Below are 20,870 nucleotides of genomic sequence, written 5' to 3'. Positions count from 1 at the left end.
CATAACTAAAAAATGACATAAAATAGTTGAGACTTCTGTTTCTTAAACACAATAGCAAAGATAATCTGAAAAACCTCCCAGTACTGTTCTCTAAATATTGGATAATATGTCACAAAGCTCCTTTTGAATAACAAGTGAGCTCACAAAAATAAAAGGAAATACTCAGGAGGAAAAAGAATGGAATGGCAAGGCAAAAAAAGTCAGCAAAAACCTAGGCGATGGCTGCCCTTGCAGGGCTGTGGCCTTGAACTATAGTGCCCACGTGCATCAGGACGTAACTGCGGGGGCCGAGTGAAATGGAGGATTCAAATGAGACCCTGTATGAAGCTGAAACTCAAAATGGGTTCTTTCCTCAATTGTCATAGGACCAGTAATGACAGGTACAGGGAGTGGTGTCAAGAAAGATGGTCTGGTCCGGCTGGTGTTGCTCAGTGGTTGAATGTGGACCCATGTACCAAGAAGTCACCAGTTCAATTCCCGGTCAGGGCACATGCCCAGGTTGTGGGCCAACTCCCCAGTGGGGGGCATGCAGGAGGTGGCCAATTGATGTTCTCTCTCATCGATGTTTCTATCTCTCTCTCCTTGTCCCTTCCTCTCTCTATAAAAATCAATAAAGAAAAAAAGGAAAAAAAAAAAGAAAGAAAGATAGTCTGTCTTGGCCAGGACACTGGGGAAAGAAAATGTTGCTTTGAAGAATTGTTAACCAGAGGCCTAGCACCCCATGGCTTTGAGTGTTGATTTTACACTGTCTGAGTGCCCTGAGAGTGCTTGATCAAAGACAGTGACATAAGTGAGTCAAGCCGGTCATATCCTAGTGGCATCTGTCAAAAGCAAACTCCAAACCACTCTCGTAGAGGCACATGCCCACAGGCCAGCTCCAGGAGACTCCCCCAGAACCTCCTCCCCTTCGGAAGCACATGGTACCCACTGGCCTCCTGCAAGACGGCCATCCAGCCAGCAAAGTGCCACATGGAAAAACACTTACAGGGGTTCTACGGGTAAGTTGCTTACTGCAATGTGTCATCAAATTCTGTTGGTTCACAATGGAAGTGTGCACACCTTGAGAGTCATAGTGAAAGGAAGAGGGCACTGAGCAACCAGCTGGGCGCTGTAAGGGAACAAGCGAAGAGGAACTACGGACGCACACCTGCCCTGCTGTCAGGAAACGGTCCCGAACAGACCAGCCAAGCCCAGGCCCTGCTCGCACTGCTGATCACTTCACCCCAATTCCTCCCTTTTGTACACAAGGAGACCCACATTGCAGAGAACTCATCGTATCACCTGAGCCAATGAAAGGGGAGAAAAAACTGTCCCAAATCTTCCATCAGCCACCATGGCTACAGCCAGAACTCCTAGACACTTTGTCTCGTAGCTAACATCAAGTATTAACATTGGTACCCTTTCACCTCCTGATATTTTTAAAAGGGACACACGTAACAGGGTTAGGCTAATTTTCATTCTTTTTTTATACCCTGACCTCATTACAACAAAGCTTTGGGGCATCCTCTGAGATGCACAGAATTCTTGTATTTTTAGACAAAAAGTTTCCAGGGGCTCTAACAAGGATAACACGCACTGGTCAGCTCGTAGAACTTACATAATGACATTAACCAGAGTGCTTCTGAAGTTCTCTCGCTCTTTGTGCGGCGATCTGCTCTTTGATTTGGAAGTAGATGGCCCAGCATGACTCGCAGCAGCTTGGTCTGGTACTGCGCCCTTTTTCCCAATGTGTTCCATGTATTCAGCTAAATTTAAAAGATAGCCTAAGTTAGTCATCTAAAAAAGTAAGCTGAAACATTTAAGTGGTTAGAAGAAAAATGCTAACGCACCTTTCAAGAAAAAACCATATGCTTTAAGTTCTCAAGTGTAATTAATTTTTTACTCTCAGGAAGTTAAACTACAACTCTTATTTTATGTCATCATAATAGAAACCACTGACTATTTCAAGATTATTCAATTAGTTTATTTTATATTTTGAATAATACTCTAATAAACTCAAATTTTCAATTACATTTCCATAAAACTTTCTTAAAGTGAACAAGATTGAAATTACGATAAAAACAGAATACGAAAGTATTTCAGAAAATTTAAGGAACCATGATGGAAAAATGTTAATATTCGATGAGTCAAAATAATAAAAAACACTAAAATGATTAATTTGAAAATAATATTTACAACTTATTAAAATCCCTCTTAGAAAAAAAAATCTTAGTCTTTGATGCAGAGGCAAATTCTGACTAGAATAAATCAAAGTTTTATTATAAACATCTCAATTCCTAAAATATCAGCTTTTATAACATTTACAACAGCCTAAACTAGCTAACAACTGAAATCAATCATTTTCTGAAGGAAAACATTTGTGATAAATTTGTCTACTTGATATAAAGGTTATTTCAGTTTTACTATTTCACTACTCTATTAGATAAATGTCATATGGTTGTTGTTTTTTCTCTAGAAAATTTTCTTACGCCTAAGTTTGAATATTGAAGTTCTTACCATACAACTGCTCATTTTTAACACTAAATTGTTCTGGGATTTCATCGTCCTGCTTTATATTCAGATGAAATGACGGAGCTGTCTGCTGCCACTGGGGCTTTGTACTCACCTGTAATGTGAAATTTAAACAGCATCAATAAAAGAAGATGAGAAAAAACACTTTGTTCATGAAATGCATGAGTATTTACAAACACAGACATTTTCTCTGACAAATCGGGACATCTGGAGAGAAGGCCTCACACTCAGCTGCAAATGTTACTCAAGCCCCGGACAGGCCATGATGGGTGGCATTCGGGAGGCATTACCAAGGCCCTCCTGCTGGTTTGATGTGGGCGCCTGTAACTAACACCGGGCAGTTCACTCCAGAAAGTCTACTCACCCTAAGATATTGGCAAGTGTTTTTTAAACTTTCCATTTTCATGAGAGGCACTCTCTGCTGGTCTCCAATGCTAACGAGTTCCTCTATAGTCCAGCTCCAAAAGGTCTTCCTGTTCTCACGGCTTTAAGTGTCCCTAGATTACTCTGGAAACTCACATATTTACTCTGCCATTTAAGGTAGGGGTCATAAATTCTTATACCGACACAATTCCGGCAGGTGTCATAGGGCGGAAGGGTGTGCTGGTCGCTGGGAAGTGAAGGGTGGAAGAGGCTGTGGCAGACAGAGGAACAACTTTCAAAAGGCAGCAACTAATTAGCTCGAGCCGATTATTGCAACACCAGGGCACAGACCCACTGTTACTGGAATCCATGGCTCTTCAGTGAACACAGATGGAAGGATTTTTTTTAAAGTACTGATTTTTTTTTCTTTTCTTGATCCTTACCTGAGGATATTTTTTCATTGATTTTTCTGTTTGTTTGTTTAGATAGAGTGGGAGGGAGTGACGTAGAGAGAGACAGAGAGAAAGAGAGAGACTCTATTGGTTGCCTCTCACATGACCCCTACTTGGGCCAGAGATCAAACCTACAACCCAGGTATATGCTCTTGACTGGAATCGTAATCTGTGACTCTGGTCCCGGCTGATGCTCTAACCACTGAGATAACTGACCAGAGCTGTACTAATTTTTTAATGCTGACAATTGAGTCTATGCCTTCCTTTCAGCTGCAGACCAACTTAATAGCCCATGCTCGTATTGGCTTCTCCTTCTTCCCAGTTTTACTCACTCCAATCATTTACTCCTGCTTCCAGGTAAACCACCTGCACACCAGCCCTAGTTTCAGGCTCTTCTTCAATAGGAAAATAGGTTGAGACAACTTATAAATCAGTGCTGTTCCATACATCCACCCGCCTTTCCCTTCTCCCACTCTCATCTTGCTCCATACAGGATCTCAGAGGTGGGAGAGCTGCGTGCGATGTGCAGAAAGGGGAGAGTTAGGCCACCAGCTCGCAGAGGCTGGAGCCACCAGTGCGGGGTCACCTTGGTTTCAACAAGGACCAGCCCAGAAGCATGAGGTCTGTAATGAAAATCACTCTTGGTCTTCACTACTGCCAGAAAATTTTATCCAAGTCCAAATCTTAACATTCAAAAGAAAACCCTTTAAAAAAATAATAATGGATTTTTTAAAAATCTCTTAAAATATTATTTCTCATAAAACTCAAAGAATGCTGAGAAAATGTAATATACGGCCAAGTATGAACACAAAACCAGGTTCGAGTCAGCCAACAAAAGCATTTTAGACTATTGTATGCCCCTGACAGGAACTCAGCCACTGAATATTAAACAAGAAAATTTAAACTAAGTTTATATTATACTAACCTCTATACTAACAAGACACAACAAAGTAAAAGTAATTTTTTTTCAGTTTTAAAATGTGTTACATTTTTAAAGAGAAAAATAAAATGTCTATTTCATTTCAGGTCTTGTCTTTTAAACTAGAAAATTTAAGATAGATTGCACAGAACTAGTGAAAATGTACTATAGCTCAATTCTACAGAACTTGGCACAATAAAAGGTTATCAATGAAAGCATATTTTCTATTAAAATGTGTATTTTGAAATGTTCAATATAATTTAATCTAAGAAACTTGAATATTCAAGTTTCTAAGTTAAAAAATGTATTTCCTTTTAAACAATCAGGAATCTTTTCTAAACATAAATTTAATTTTATAGTTTGTTCTTAGCTGTTAAAATATCTTTCAAAAATAATGCTTTGGTTGAACCTTAAAAACACTACGCTAAATGAAATAAGCCAGGCATAAAAGGACAAATATTGTATGATTCCACTTATTTAAGGGACCTAGAATGGTCGAATAGGCAGAGACAGAAAGTGGAACCGGGCTGCCGGGAGCCGGGAGAGGGGAGAACGGGGTGTTATTGTCTAATGGGTAAAGTTTCAGTTTGGGAAGATGAAAGAGTTAAAAAAAATGGTGGTGGTAGTGGTTACACAACAATGTGAATATTCTTAATGCCAATGAACTATACAGTTCAATTAAAAGTGGTTAAAATGGTAAAGTTTTGTTGTGTATATTTTATCACAATTTTAAAAGCATAGTGTTTGCATTGAACCTCCACTTCGGTTCAACTCCCAGGAATCACAAGAGTACAACTCAATGGCGTTGAAGTCAACATAATTCCTAGACGGTAAAATTTACTACAGTAAAGTATATCTTACCCTGCACTTAGCAGCTGAAAATGTTTATAACTGCCTCTTCCACAGGACAATGACAGTTTATAGTCATAATAAAACAGTTTTTTAAAGGATGGAAAGATCTGAGGAATCCTCTGTGGCTTGGCATTTCACTGCAGGAAGGTCCATCTCAAAGGTCATCAGATCAACTCCGCTCACATTCCACCTGCCAAACTGAGGCTCTGAGGGCCAGCGGACCATCTCAGATCACAGGCCCATCAGTGACAAAGCTGGGACCTCAGGCCGTGTTTTCTGACTCCAGCACTGGAATACTTTCTGCTAGTCCATCTTAGAAATTCTTTTGTCCAGAATATTCAAATACTCTGTACATAACTAGGAACTTATATTTTACGGTTACTATGTTAAGATAGTTGTTTTTCCTAATACGAGCACCTCATAGAAGTTCTCCATCAGAAAATAATCAAATGTAGCACAAAATTCAAAATCAGAAATTTAGTTAACTTACAAGTTTGAAAACTAATAAACATTTTTAAAAGGGCAGAAATTCAATGAGAGTGTATAGGTAAATTACCATAGACAACTGCGGTAACATTCTTCCTGGTGTCTTGTATTTTTCTTTGCTGGCTGGTTTATCCTGCATGAAAAATATGGGGGGAAAACTTAACTCTGTTAATGTTAAAACTGATTCACTCAATGTTTCAGCAGTCTATTATAAAGTAAAGCACATACTATCTAAAATATTCAAAGACATACTCTACTACTTCTTAAATTCTCAAAGTCTTTCTTAGAATTGCTTTCTTTACAGCAAGGAAAGATGTAAAAATAGTACCCAACAGTACCCAACAATACTTGTCAGAAAGCTTCAAAACGTGTGCAAAGCCTTTGATCGACGACATTATCTTCTGAGACTTTGTCTGAACCTAGTCAGCATCAGCGCTAACTCAGCTCCACCTCGCTTCCCCACCAGATCATTTTGTCCTCTTGACAACCGGGATGCTCAAACTTCCTAAGCGAACAGGGTATTCAGGATAACACATCCTCGGGTCGCCATAAGTAGCACTTGCACTTTTTAGCAACAACTTTCAGAGAAAAGTGCTACTATCTCCATTGAGTAGAGGATGACTCCATCATAGAACTTTCTTCCAGGTAAGAGGAAGCACCGTGGAGAACGATACTTTGATCTATAAAACAGATAATGCAAGTTGTGCTTTTTGCCGATTGTCAATTTGTTGCCTCTCAGCTCCAAATCTACTTTTGTCCTCCTTTGTGATTCTTGAGCAGAACCCTACAACATTTCTCCTTTGCTTAGCAGCATTCATATCCTAGAGGGTGTTAAAAGAACACTGTAAGATGAAGGGACTTTGTTCCTGGTTCCAGTGCCTTTTCTCATTGCTCCATGACGTGGCTGCCAGTGGTCAGCATCCTTGCCCTTGGAGACCTTTTGGGCCTATGGTGTGGGGCTGACCCAGTGGCAGACACCCTCCAGCAGGCTCCACTGGCATTCCTAAGGGTAACTTTCCGGAAGACTTCCTTTCAAACTTGGCAGCATCCCAGCAGGTGGTCTTCTCACTTCCCAGCCTAGGCCTGCAACACCTCAGCAAATGTCTTTGCCCCCAAGTGGGCCATAGTCACTGCCTCTTCAAGACGTCATCATCTAAGCTTTGGGGAAGAGATAGATCTTTCCAGTTTCTTCCTTAGACCTAGAGGGAATGGCTACTCCTTATGTCTGATATTCATGTACTCTTTTTAAAAAAAAATGATTTTCCTTTACTAATTTGAGAGAGAGAGGAAGTAAGAGGGAGAGAGAGATAGAAACATTGATGAGAGAGAACATCAACCAGCTACCTCCTGCATGCCCCCCACTGGGGATTGGGCCCACAACCTGGGCATGTGCCCTGACCGGGAATCGAACCGGTGATTTCTTGGTGCAGAGGTCGATGCTCAACCACTGAGCCACACTGGCCGGACCATGTATTCTTACAGCTACATTATCCAAAACAGCACCCACTAGCCACCTCTGGCTACTGACCGCTTGTAATGTTACTCATCTAAAATAAGATGTGTTTAAGTGTAAAATAGATACTAGATTTTTAAAGTTTAGTACAAAATACAAAGAATATTAACTATCTTGTCAATGATTCTTGATATTAATTATATTTTACATTGATTACATTATGTGCTGTGAATTGTTTTAAGAAGTTTACATAAATTATCTCATTTAATTCTCTTTCAAATGCTGCGAGGTAAGCCATGCGGTAACACTTCTGTGCTTATTGTATACACGAGGACTTTATATATGATGTTGTTTCTGCCCTCACAAAGTGTGCAGTCAGTTAATATAGAAAACTGCATGCTTCCATCCAGGACAGGAGATGGTGTGGAGCAGAGTATTCAAAGAAAATGTCAAAACGAGGAAGGATGGAAGCTAAGCCTTGAAGCAGATGGATCTCCATAGAGAACAGCAAGGAGCTTACTGAAGGCAGAGGGAGCATCACGGACAGCAACTGGGGTGGGGATGCTGGGGCTGATGCTGTGGATACTCGACCCAAATGAAGTAGAAGGTATCACAATTCTCTCATTCAACAGTGAGTTACTGAACACCTACCAAGGCACTAGATCTTCAGTCGTGGACAGAGCAAAGCCCCTCCCCTGGGGGAACTTGCATTCTAATGGGAGTACGGACAGCTATCTCAGAATAAACATCATGTATTGTCAGGAAGTAGTAAGTGTAACGGAGAAAAAGAAAGCAGGGTAAATGGGACAGGAGGCGAGAAGGTGGAGAGGTGCTAGGTCAGGTGGGGTGGTGAGTCTCTCTGAAGAGGTTATGTCTGAGGAGGAACCTGACCAGGGTCAAGGGGGAGCTGGGCTGGTGGGTGCTGTGTATCTCAGAAGAGGTTGGTTTGGGGACTCGACTGGCCTGGCTGGCAGCAGGGAACCACGGTAGCATCCTCGTGGGGTGACTTCGTGTCTCAGTTTGCTGGGACAGTCCCGATACCTCTTGCTCAAGCATCATTTAGTAGCACTTTCACTCACTGGCATCTCAGTTCGGATGATAAATTACACTGTTATCTTATTATCATGCAAGGACATACAAAGGATTATTTCATAAATGGTCCTGACAGCAGTAAACAAGCTATACAGGAAGAAAACTAGAGTCAGCTGTGTGGATAGTTAGGCAGCTCTTTAAAATAATTGAGGCTACCTGATTTAAAGAAAATGCTAGTAACTCAAGGTCACCTCAACCCTCCTAAGGCACAGCCCCAATCATCCTCTACCCTGGTCAGAAGCATTAAAAAGTCTCCTATTAGAGGGGCTTTATCTTCGTTTTCGAATCTTCACAAATACGCTCCAAACTACTTCATTGCCCAGCCTCTCTCACAGTTACTTCATAGCCATAGGACTTGAGCCAGGCAATGAAATGTGAACAGGGCGGTAGCTAAGGGCTGGTGTTCCTCCTCCTTTGCTCTCTCGCCCCCGCCGGTAGCAAGGAGGCCAGGTGTTCCCGACCCACACCAGACTTCCTGTGAGCAAGCGGTAATCTGTATTGGGTTAATTCCCTGAGATTTGGGGTCTGCCTGTTATGTCAGCCAGTACTAAGTCCCCTGACTAACAGAACTGCCAGTGAGCCCCTCATCTCCGTGTTAAAATCTGACACTTTCTTCAAGACAAAGTTCAGAATTCTTTCTTAGCCACAATTGCAGCGATGTCCTTTGAGCGTGCACAGCCCTGCTCTGGCTGTTCTCTGCGGGTCTCAATTCCGTCTGGAATGTCCACGTGCGTGAGCCGGCCCTGCCCTCCTGGCCCCTCACCCGGCTCCGGCTCCGTCTGAGTCAGTCTTACGGAGCTACAAAAGCTGACTTAAAACAATTCTAACTTTATCTCAGAAAAAATATGAATTGGTTAATCAAGCCCTTAAAAAAGAAATTGCAATGAGCTTCAGAGAGTACTTCCAAAAACACAAACACTAGGTTAGGAGACTGTTTTCAAACACATCCAGTGTTGCGCCCCAAATGCTCTGCTTTCTACAGTGCCCAGCGGACCACAGGGTGTGAAGGGAAACAGCACATTTCCAAGCCAAGAGGTGCAATAGGGGTTCTCAGAGTGAAAGGTTTCCCTTTGGGTAGAATGGAGGTGTAGCAAAGGCCTGATAGAACGCAGTTGTAGATGACTGAGAGGAAAGGTTTGGGGATATATGGTCCAAGGCCCTAGAATTTTCATACCGGGATACAGAAGCAATTCAAACGGGGTCTATTGTATTGGAGCCACGACACGTGTACAAAACATCGTGCTCGACCGATCTCCCACACAAACCCCCACACACCTGAGTTCTTTGGATCTCTACACAGCCCATTCTGCACACTGGGCTCTCACCCCAGTCTCATCAGCACCCTGGTGGAGAAGGGTGGCCAGGCCTTCATGCTCCCTTCTTATACTGTATGAGAATGCATATCTCATAGAATATTTTATAAACAGTGTTCCTCTGCCTAACCAAGAAGAGCGGCCACACATAAGCCAGAATACCATCTAGCTAAATTGATTGCTCTTCAATAAAACTGAAGGGGAGTTTTTAAAGTAATATCTACACATTTTTAATGCTGACAAGTAATTATATTTTAGTCTGCTCTCACACACACACACACACACACACACACACACCCAATAATAACTTAGACATACTCTGCTTTGGCACTTTTGTGAGGCTGCATTCCACTGACTTTTTTAACAAACAAATCTTGTGCCTCCCATCCTTCCCCACCCTCCTGGCGTCACCTCTGGTTCCCGATGTGGCTGCAGTGCACAGTACTCTGCTGCCCTCAGTGATGCAGGAATGACAGTGTCTCACCTCAGGAAGTGCCTTTGCTTTCTGCGGCGGGACCTCCCCAATGCCAGGGCACTCTCAGGGTAGCCACAAATGACCCACCGGAAGCGGGTGAGAGTTAACACCTTTGGAGCAACCTCTACCAGTCTAGGATGAGAGCGGATGGATAAATGCTATCCCTGGTCATCTGGACAATTCCAGAAAGCATTCTAGAAGCTCCTCAGAAGGCCATGGCAGGATCGCCCAATTGCCTAGTGTGACAACCAACTTGGTAACACATCCTCATGTTGGCTTCTCTTTCTTCCTAGTTTTACTCTCCCCAATCCCTTATCCCGGCTTCCCGGGGTCACCTCCCAAAAACAGTGCACACAAGCCTTTTCTCAGGCCCTTCTTTCACTTGAAAACAAGCTAAGACAACTTAAAACCCGTGCCCTTCCATCCTTCTGTCTGCCCTTCCATTGTTCGACTCTCATTCTGCCCCGGGAGGGATGCGAGGTGCGTGGGAGTGCAACTGTGAGGCGCGCGCCAAGGGCGCGAACCAGCCACTGGCTCACAGAGGCGGGCGCCGCCAGTGCGGAGTCATGATTTCAGCCACAGGAACCACATCTGGCAGCATGAGGGTCTGCGAAGGAAATCACTCTAGGTCTTAACCTCTACTGTAATACTGTATTTAAGGACCAACCTTAATACAAAAGTGAGAAATCTTTTATTCAATGGATTTTTAAAAATATTTTTAAAATGTGATTTATCTTAAAAGACATAAAACTCAAAGGACATGGAAAAAAAAAGTGCAAGATACAGTTAAATATGAACACAGTATAAGGTTTAAATTAGCCAACAAAAGTGTTTTAGATAATTACATGCCTTTTTGGCTAGAAAGATTATTCATCTCAGCCTCTGAATATTTATTCAGTAAGTAAAATTAAATGTAACTGATATTTCTGCACTTAAATACTAATATTTAAAAAAAAAAACTAACAGCAATTTTTTTCAGTTTTAAAATTTGTTAACTTTTTATTTATTTATTTTTATCCTCACCCAAGGACATTTTTCCATTTTTTGTTCAGAATGAGTGGGAGGGAGAGAGAGAGAGTGAGAGAAACATAGATGTGAAAGGGACACATCAAGTGGCTGCCTCCTGTACGCATGACCCAACCAGGGCCAGGGACAAACTGGAACCGAGGTACATGCCCTGAGCAGGAACCGAACTCGGGTCTCTGTGGACCACAGGCTGACACTCTAACCGCTGAGCCAAACCGGCCAGGGCAAAATTTGTTAATTTTTTTTTTTTTTAATCTTTATTGTTGAATGTAAAATGTATTACAGATGTTACAGATTTTTCCCCCATTGACCCCCTCCTCCTCACTCCCGCCCCCCTCCCACCTTTTCCCACACTATTGTCTGTGTCCATTGGTTATGCATATAAGTTCTTTGGTTTATTTCTTCCCACCCACCCCCAACCCCTTTCCCTTTGAGGTTTGTCAGTCTAGCAATGAATTTGTACTTCTTAATCTCTTTACCCATTCCCCCAACCCCGCCTCCCATCTGGCAACCAACAAAATGTTCTCTGTATCTATGAGAATGTTTCTGTTCTACCTGTTCATTTTGTTTGTAGATTCCATTGTTGATAGATATGTATTCATTGCCATTGTTTGTTCATATATTTTATCTTTTTCTTCAAAAAGACCCTTCATCATTTCATATAATAACGGTTTGGTGGTGATGAACTCCTTTAACTTTTTCTTGTCTGGGAAACTCTTTATATGGCCGATTATAAATGACAGCTTTGCAGGATAGAGTAATCTTGGTTGTAGGTTCTCGCTTTTCATCACTTTGAATATTTCTTGCCACTCCCTTCTGGCCTGCAAAGTTTATTTTGAGAAATCAGCTGACAGCCTTATGGGAACTCCCTTGTAGGTAACTAGCTGCCTTTTTCTTGCTGCTTTTAAGATTCTCTCTTTGTCTTGAACTTTTTGCATTTTGATGATGATGTGTCTTGGTGTGGGCCTCTTGGGGTTCATCTTGTTTGGGACTCTCTGTGCTTCCTGGACTTGTATGTCTGTTTCCTTCACCGAGTTAGGAAAGTTTTCTGCCATTATTGTTTCAAACAGGTTTTCGATTTCTTGTTCTCGCTCTTCTCCTTCTGGCACCCCCAAGATGCGAATGTTGGCACGCTTGAAGTTGTCCCAGAGGCTCCTTACACTAGCCTCATTTTTTTGGATTCTTTTTTCTTTTTGCTGTTCTGATTGGGTGATTTTTGCTTCCTTATATTCCAAATCGATGGTTTGCTTCTTGGATTTACGTACTCTACTACTGAATCTGTGTAAATTATTCTTTATTTCAGTTAATGCCTCCTTCAATTCTGACTGTGCATCCATCATTTCTGACTGGTCCTTTTTTATGCTCTTGAGGCCCTCACTAAGTTCACTGAGCATCCTTATAAGCAGTATTTTGAAGTCAGCATCTCTTAGGTTGCATATCTCCATTTCGCTTAGTTCTTTTCTTGGGGTTTTGTTCTGTTCTTTCATTTGGGACCTGTTTCTTTGTCTCCTCATTTTGGCTGCCTCCCTGTGTTTGTTTCAGTGTATTACTTAATGAGAGGTATGGGGCTATCTGAGACCAGATGCTGCTTGTTTGAAAGAATTTGGGAAAACCTGAAGCTGGATCCAAGATAGGCCAATCCTATGGTTAAGCAACTGGCAACAGCTTGGGTGGGCCTGAAAGCTGGGTGGGGCGGGGCCTCAGGGAGTCACCAGGGCGGGGCTACCAGTGTGAGCCAGGTTGCTGGAGTCCCAGATATGGCTTCTGTCTGCCGCCCAGGGAAGGGCTCACCAAAGGAACAAAGGCCTCTGATAGCACGTTTGTCCCGGAGAAAGCCCCCTCTCCAGCCCTCGCTCCAGTGCCAAACAGCTCAGTTCTTCCCTGTGTGTCTCTGGTGCCCCTCGAGCTGCCTCCCCTCCAAGCTTAGAGGGAGAAAGTCCGATAAGTCCGTGCGCGGGCCCTTTAAGGAGCTGCCTGGGGCTCCAGCCACTTCAGCTTCCCTGAGCCTCAGTTCCCACTGGTTTTTCCAGCCAGAAGTTATGGGGATTCTCTTCCTGGCACTGGAACCCTGAGCGGGGCACCTGGTGTGGGACGGGGACCCCTCAGTCCTCAGAAAGGACCTTCCCAGCCAAGGTGTCCTCCTGATTTTTATCCGCCACATGTGGGTGTGGGACCAGCCCGTCTAGCCACCAGCCCTCCTACCGTCTGGATGTGGCTGCTGCTTTAATTCCGTAGCTGTAGGACTTCCATTCAGCTCGATTTCAGGCGGTTTTGAATGATGGTTGTTCTGTAGTTTAGTTGTAACTTTGATGTGGTTGTGGGAGGATGCGATACTGCATTTACCTACGTCTCCATCTTCAAAATTTGTTAACTTTTTAAAGAGAAAAATGTCTGTTCCATTTCAGGTCTTTGTCGTTTAAATTAAAAAATTTAAAATAGATATTTGCAAAACTAATAAAAATGCTATGATTTTGTTTTATAGAACATGATGTGATAATCTTGGCATTATCAATACAAAGAGGTTCACAATTAAAACATGTACTTTGAAGTGTTCAGGAATATTCACCTCAAAATTTTTTATTCAAGTTTTTTTAAGCTGAAAGAACATTACATTTCAAATTATTGGGAATCTTCTCTGTATGAAGCAGTGCAAATTCCATTTTATAGTTCATTCTGAGTTTTTAAAATATGTTGCAACAAATAATGTTTGCATTGAACTTACACTTAAACTCAACTTGCAGGAATCATACAAGTGTAACTCAATGGCATTAAACTCAACATAATTTAACAGTAAATTTTATTGCAGTAAAATCTTACTTTTCTAGCACTTTATTAACTGAAAGTGTTTAACTATCTCTTCCACAAAACAACAATAATTCAAAATCAAAATAATGAAAACATTGTAGCACAGCATTTTAGTGTAGCAAGAGACATTTCCTCAGAGGTCATCAAATCAACAGTTGTCTTTCTCAAACTCAGAAACTAGGGCTCAGAGAGGTAAGTGACTCTCCAACAGTCACAGAGCCACTGGTGACAAAACTGTGACCCAAGACATTTCCTGACTCCAACATACTTCTGCTAGACCATCTTCAAAATTCATTTATTCAGAATACTTAAATATTCTGTACATACTAGGATATTATAGCGTATACTTCATTTGTTAAGAGAGTTATTTTTCCCAAGATATGTACCTCATAGATGTTGTTCATCAGAAAAAAAATTAAATGGAGTAAAGAATTTTAAATCAGAAATGCAGTAACTTATTTGCAAGTTTGAAAACTAGTAAACAACATTATTATAAAAACAATAAAGTATGATGATAAACTGGCAAATTACCGTAGATAACTGTGGTAAAAATCTTACTGGTACCTTGGGTTTTTCTTTGCTGGCTGATTTATCCTGCAGGAAAAATATAAAAAACAAATGGTTTATTTGGTTAATGCTAAAATTGGTTAATGCTCAACCAAATTTTACAGAGTGTCTAATATAAAATAAAAAAAATATCATCCATGCTCAGCCAGTGTGGCTCAGTTAGTTGAATGTCGTCCCATGCACCAACAGGTCACCAGTTTGATTCCTGGTCAGGGCACATGCCTGGGTTGCAGGCTCAATCCCCGGTAGGGAGCATGCAGAAGGCAGCTGATCAATGTTTCCATCTCATCGATGTTTCTATCTCGCTCTCCCTTTCCCTTCCTCTCTCTCTAAAAAATCAATAAAACATATGTTTAAAAAAAATAACATCCAAAATATTCTAAAGCATACTTTACAGATGGCATGACATTACGTACAGAAAATCATAGGGAATCCACAAAAAATAGTGCTAATGAGTTCAGTAAGGTTGCAGGATATAAGATAGATACACAAAAATCAACTGTATTTCTATATACTAGCAATGAACAATACAAAACCTGTAAGAAACAAATCCATTTATAACAGTATTCAAAAGGATAAAATACTTCAGAATAAATTTAACAAACGAAGTGTAAGACTTGTCCAATGAAAGCTATAAAACATTATTGAGAAAAATTTTAAAAGACTTCATAAATGGAAAGTCAACCCATCCCATGGGTTGGAAGACTAATATTCTTAAAATGCAATATTTCCCCCATAATCTACAGATTGAACACATTCCCTATCAAAATCCCAAATGCTTTTTTTTTTTTTGGTAGAAATTATTAAGTTGATCATAAAATTCACATGATAATTCACCCAGAACAGCCCAACAATCTAGAAAAAGGAGAACAAAATTGTAAGACTCACACTTCCAGATTTCACAACTTACTACAAAGCTATAGTAATGAAGATGGCATAAGAACAAACATATAGATCAAAGGAATAGAATTGGGAGTTCAGAAATAAATGCATACATTTATGGGCGACTGATTTTTGACAAGGGTGCCAAGACAGTTCCGGAGAGAACTGGTCATATCTTCTGAGAATTCATCTGAATCTAATTAGCATCCAACGTTTACTCAGCCCCAACTCCCTTCTCCATGGCTAAAAATTTTTTCCCCCAGAATTCTCCACTTCCTAAGGTGACAACGTATTTAGGTTAATGCACTCTCAAGTTACTGTAAGTAACATTTGTACTTTTTAGTAGTAAGTTTTAGAGAAGGATGTCTTTACCTTCTTTGAAATAGATAACACTTCTATGGTAGGAATTTCATCTAGGTAAGAAGAATCACTGTTGAGAATGATTCTTTGACTTATAAAACAAATAATACGAGTTGTGCTTTGGTCACTTATCAATGTATTACATCTCATCATCACATCTATGGCTTTTTGCCCTCCTTTGTGACTCTTGAGCAGGACTCTATAAACATTTCTCCACCTGGCACAGTATTTACAGGGGGTTCAAAAAGAGACACTTAAGAGAAAGGGAATTTTCTTCTTGGGCCCAGTGCCTTTTCCCATTGCCTCCATGGTGTAGCTGCCAGCAGTCAGCATCCTTGCCCATGGGCACCTTCCCATCCTATGGTGTGTGACTGACCCAGCAGCAGACACCCTCCAGCAGGTGTCACTGTTATCCATAAGGGCAGTTTTCCAGCAAGTTTCCCTTGGGCACACAGGGAAACCCCCTTTCAAACTTTTATCACGCAAGCTGGTGTTTTTCTCACGTCCCACATTCATACTTTCCTCACTGATTTTCATAGCTACACAATGCTCTACTGTATGAATGCAATTTATCCATTCCATTCTCTTGTGAATGAACGTTTAGCTTATTTCCAGTGCTTTTCTATTACAAAAGAGGTTTCAATAAATATCTTTTGGCATATATTTTAGTATACACACGATTCTTGTATCTCACATACATCCATACAGTGTGTAACTATAATATACAGATAGCATGCATATTTGTTTCTGTGCCTTTATTTCATTCCATTGGTATATTTGTCTATCTGTAAACAAATTGTATCATGATGTCTAAATAACTATGATTTCACAATAGATCTTGAAATCTGTTAAGGCAACTCTCTCACTTTACTAGTCTAAGAAAGTATGCATAATCTTGACCTTTAGTCACCATGTGAATTTCAGGATCCTCATTGCAGGAAAGTTTTGGGGATTTTAATAGAAACATATTGAATTTCTAGAATAATTTGGAAAAAAACGGACACTATAATAATATTGACTTTTCTCCTTCATGAACACAATATATTTACTTATTCAGATCCTGGGAGTGTATCATTCAAAAACATTTTATAATAGTCTTCATAAGTGTCTTATACATCTTTTGTTAGACTTGTTCTCAGGTACAAAGATTTTGGATGGAAAATACATTATAGGATATAAACAACTGACTTTAAAACTTTTAATCCCAATGGATTTTTAAACAGGGAAATGTCTCTGAACGTTGCATTTACTTATAATAATTTCTGTGGTGTTTTTGTTTGCTCCAATCAAATCTCCATGTTTTTCTTCCTGCTCTGTGACTGAATTCTATGTGTAGGCATCAGGTGGGTTCCCAGCCCTCGGGTTTCTGGCAGGGATTAAGCAATGAGAGGCACCAGTAGGAGGCCAGAGAGAGAGCAGAGGAGTAAGAGTTTAGGATACTTCTTTCCTAGTACTGCCTGTTTTCCATCTTTCTGTAGTGGCTGAATTTCTCCAGAACTCAGCTCCTGCCAGGAAGCTACCATGCCAAGCCCCCAGTTCTCATTCCAAGAGTGGTGTTCAGTTTCTTTGACCTGTCAGTCCTAGGAGTTGTAAAGGCTTCCTATTGCTATTAATCCTTAAATGCCTCCTCATTCCTGTTGGTTCCTTCCTTAACCTTGCTCATACCACAGCAAATTGTCTCTTTATAAGTTTTCTTCAGTTAAGTCCTTTTAAGCATGCCATCTGTTCCCTGTTTGGATCCTGACTAATATAATATTACATTACCAAAATCAAAATAGCTAAAGAATCCAGGTCTTCCCTTAAGTAGTCAGGTTTAGCATTCATTTTTTATTTTGCTGATTTTCAACTACTTGCTTATTGGAAAGGATGTTGTAAACCTCATGTAATCCAAATTTAACCACTCTCATCAAATGACTAGACTATCTTCAACTAAAACTCAAAGTGCCTTAGTTTTAACTGATTTTAAAATGAAATGAACAGTTGTAAAAGACATATCTATTTTAAATACCTAACTTAAGAACTCCGAGTGCTATTTCTGAAAAAATGCCACATCACTCTCAACCTTCCACTAATGAGATAAATATGCTAAAATCTCCTTCAGCAAATATGAATTACCACCTGCTTACTTTTTCAAACTAAATGAATACATAAGCAAATGTCATATAGAACTGGCATTTCTAAAATTTAATCTAGTCCATTTGTTTTAGGTTAAAATATAAAAACTTTCATCCTTTCAAAAGGAAAACTACACTCAAAAATTAGCATAAATGAAAGCATCAAGAATTTTAAAATTACAGAGCAACCAAAGCAGCGAGAGAGGGACCTCTGCTGTTTAAAAATAGTATACTGAAAACAAAAATAACACAAGATGGCTCCTGCCCATTCTGTAAAGATGCATTGCCTTTTAAAATTATATCGGTCCTCTGGGGAGGAGGGGGAGGGATGATGGGTGTCATTTCTAAACATTACTTTTATTAAGATAAAGCAAAACTTAAAACTTAACTGCCAATAGGTTTATAGTGGATATTTTTAAAGTTGTAAATTGGTCAATTAGGGGCTTTGCAAAATAACAGCTATTCAGAAATACCATTGCAAATATGGTATTTATAAACATGTATTGTAAATTTTAACAACGTAGAGTATGATTCAAGATCAGGCCAAAGACTAAAATGGGCATCAAGCAAATAAGTTGCTAAATATATGTTGATGGTGACAATTATAATTTTTTTAAAGGATTTTGATTACAATACCACATAGAAAAAAAAAATCAGCACAGTCTATTAACCTAATTGCTCACATTTTTAATAACCTGTATCTCAATTTGTTTTGTTTTTTATTTGTTCATTTGTTCTTTTACTTTTAATTACTAATTAAATGGTAAGTGAATCTGTTTCTTAGTTTTCAATTTACTACACATTTCAATAAAATGCTGAAACCAAATTTTCTTGATCAGTTAGGCATTACCTACTTATTTGATCAATTAATGACATTTTCTGTTAGTACTCTACAACCCAATGGATAGGGGAATAAATCACCTTTTAACAACATTCCACACTAAACTCTAAGACAACAAAAAATTATGAAGCATTGAAAAGAATTATAGTTTAGTGTCAAAACAGAGAAGCCAAGCAAAATTAGCTGGCTTAAAAGCAACTATTTTCTGTTCAGTACCAGGATGCTTAAGTTTTCCATATTCATCTTGGAGAGTTGAGAGCTGTTTCCTAGCTGGCCAGAACAATGCCCGGGCTCAATGCCTTCCCGTTCTGTTCTGGCACTAGAAAGTCTGACCCTCCTTGTTCATTTCTTTTGTTTACCATTGCTCTTAAATTCAATAAAGAAAGAGTTCTGAAATGTAGCTATTGCAACATGCATCTTTTATTACCGTGCCCTGGGGATATTTTCTTAAGAAAAATTTCCACTTACCAAACCCTTTCTCGTATGGTATGGTCTGGTGTGGTGTCTTATTTAAACTTCACAACAACCTTAGAAAGGAGGCAACGTTATTCTGGTTTTCCCCTTTGCAGAGAAGGCTTAGAAAGACGAAATGATAGCAAGGGGCTTTGGTTCTAACCCAGAGCCCAAGCCCACTGTAACCCCCACGGAGCTCAGGAGACCCAGGCCCAGCCGCCACCAGCACACTGGGCGCTGGGCCCGGTTCAACCCGCCGGCACTTCTGAGAGCGCTCGGTTGTTGGGGCAACATCCAGGACGAATGGTTGGAAAGGAAACATCAGAGATTTCACAGCAAGCACTCAGTATCCTAGATCACGACGGGGTGGAGGAGGCTGTACCCTTTGGGGTCACCAGGGGGGAGTCTAAAGGACCCGGGCATCAATCACGTTGGAGCTTCGAGGGGACCTGGGGCGGGGCGAGCCTGGGGCGGGGCGGCCCGCTCACCTGCTCGCTGCTCATGGCTGCGAGGACGACGACGCGCCGGCGCCCAGCGGCTGCGGATCCTGCGGCCTGGCGCCCGGGCCCTCCGACCAGGTGAGCCGCCCGAGAGCGGACCTGCAGCCCCGCTCAGTCCGCACGGCTCTCTAGCGTCCCGGCAATCTTGTTGCTAAGCAACGGGTCGCGCAGGTTCCATTTCCGGTCACCGCTGGCTGGGGGAGCCTCCGGAAACCGGCGCTGGGCCCGGCAGGAGACCCTTCCAGACCTCCTGGGCGCTGGGGACACGCATACAAAGGACTTTGAAATCCACGAGTGCAGAGGAGCCGGCTCAGATAGTCTGCAGCACGACAACAGAAGAAAAGCTGGTGTTAAAATATCAATATTTAAGAATTGGACACCAGGTGACCCAGCAAAGAGAACTGAAAAGAAGAGGCTAGAGATCATTGGGAACTAAGTACAGTAAATCCTCGTTTAGCGGGGTTTCTTGGAAGCTGCAGCTTTAAGCCAAGATATATCACGAGTCAATTCTACCATAGGCTAACTGAAGTTTCTACAGCATGTTTCTGGTCACAAAAACACCACCAAACTGCTAAATTATGACCTAAAATACTTAAAATATTAGACAATGAAATCAATGTAAGCTATACATACATGTAAGAAAGAGTCATAAAAATAAGTGAGATAATGATTTTCCAACCCACTTACTCTAGTTCAGAGTCACAGGTGGCAGGGGCAGCACAGGGGGCAGCTCAGGGTGCAAGGGCCGCAGGACAGGGCCCCCTTGCACTGCAGAGCACAATCACACCCACACCCACACTCACTCAGACTGGGCCAGTTCAAACACACCAGTTCGCCTCACATGTCTTTGGGATGTGGGAGGAAACTGGAGTACCTGGAGAAACCTACACAGACGTGGGGAGAGTGTGCAGCTCTACTCAGACATTATACCCTGCAGGGAATTGATTATTTTTCTCATTAACATTATATACAAACAATGTAGAACGAAACAACATTTTTCAAGGTCCTGCTCTGTAGACTCATAGCAACCAAATAAAGCAGTATTTCAAAAAGTGTAGAACGTCAAAGAAGGTAAGTAATTTAAGGATTTTTTTTTCTTAGAGAGAGAGAGGAACGGAGAGGGAGAGAGAGTTAGAAACAGAAACATTGATGAGAGAGAACAGCCATTGGCCGCCTCCTGCATGCCACCCAACTTGGACGTTTGGCCCACAACCTGGGTATGTGCTCTGCCGGAGAATCGAACCGGTGACCTCTTGGTGCATGGGTCGATGCTCAACCACTGAGCCACACCAGCCAGGCATAATCTAAGGATTTAAAAGGATCCATTGGAGAGAGCAACAAGGAAGCCATTGATGAATGTGGCAAAGGGATTTCAGAACACTGAAGTAGGAGGATGTCGACCCAGA

At 41.2% G+C, this 20,870-nt stretch overlaps 1 protein-coding gene across 1 annotated transcript in view; it reads right to left on the bottom strand.

Moving 5' to 3' along the window:
- Positions 1 to 19,467, bottom strand: part of DNAH7 (dynein axonemal heavy chain 7) — a 211,659-nt gene extending 192,192 nt beyond the window's left edge. The window contains exons 1-5 of the mRNA XM_036253338.1: positions 19,453 to 19,467; positions 14,279 to 14,341; positions 5,654 to 5,716; positions 2,497 to 2,605; positions 1,598 to 1,745 (exon numbers count right to left, since the gene is read on the bottom strand). Coding sequence (XP_036109231.1) covers positions 1,598 to 1,745; positions 2,497 to 2,605; positions 5,654 to 5,716; positions 14,279 to 14,341; positions 19,453 to 19,467 — 398 coding nt within the window. The remainder of the gene's footprint in view (positions 1 to 1,597; positions 1,746 to 2,496; positions 2,606 to 5,653; positions 5,717 to 14,278; positions 14,342 to 19,452) is intronic.
- Between the last annotated feature and the right edge of the window lie 1,403 nt (positions 19,468 to 20,870).

The sequence above is a fragment of the Molossus molossus genome, unplaced genomic scaffold (assembly GCF_014108415.1).
Source record: "Molossus molossus isolate mMolMol1 unplaced genomic scaffold, mMolMol1.p scaffold_m16_p_11, whole genome shotgun sequence".
NCBI classification, from domain to species: Eukaryota; Metazoa; Chordata; class Mammalia; order Chiroptera; family Molossidae; genus Molossus; species Molossus molossus.
Note: the sequence above shows the minus strand (reverse complement) of the source record. Positions and strands in the feature narration are given on the sequence as shown.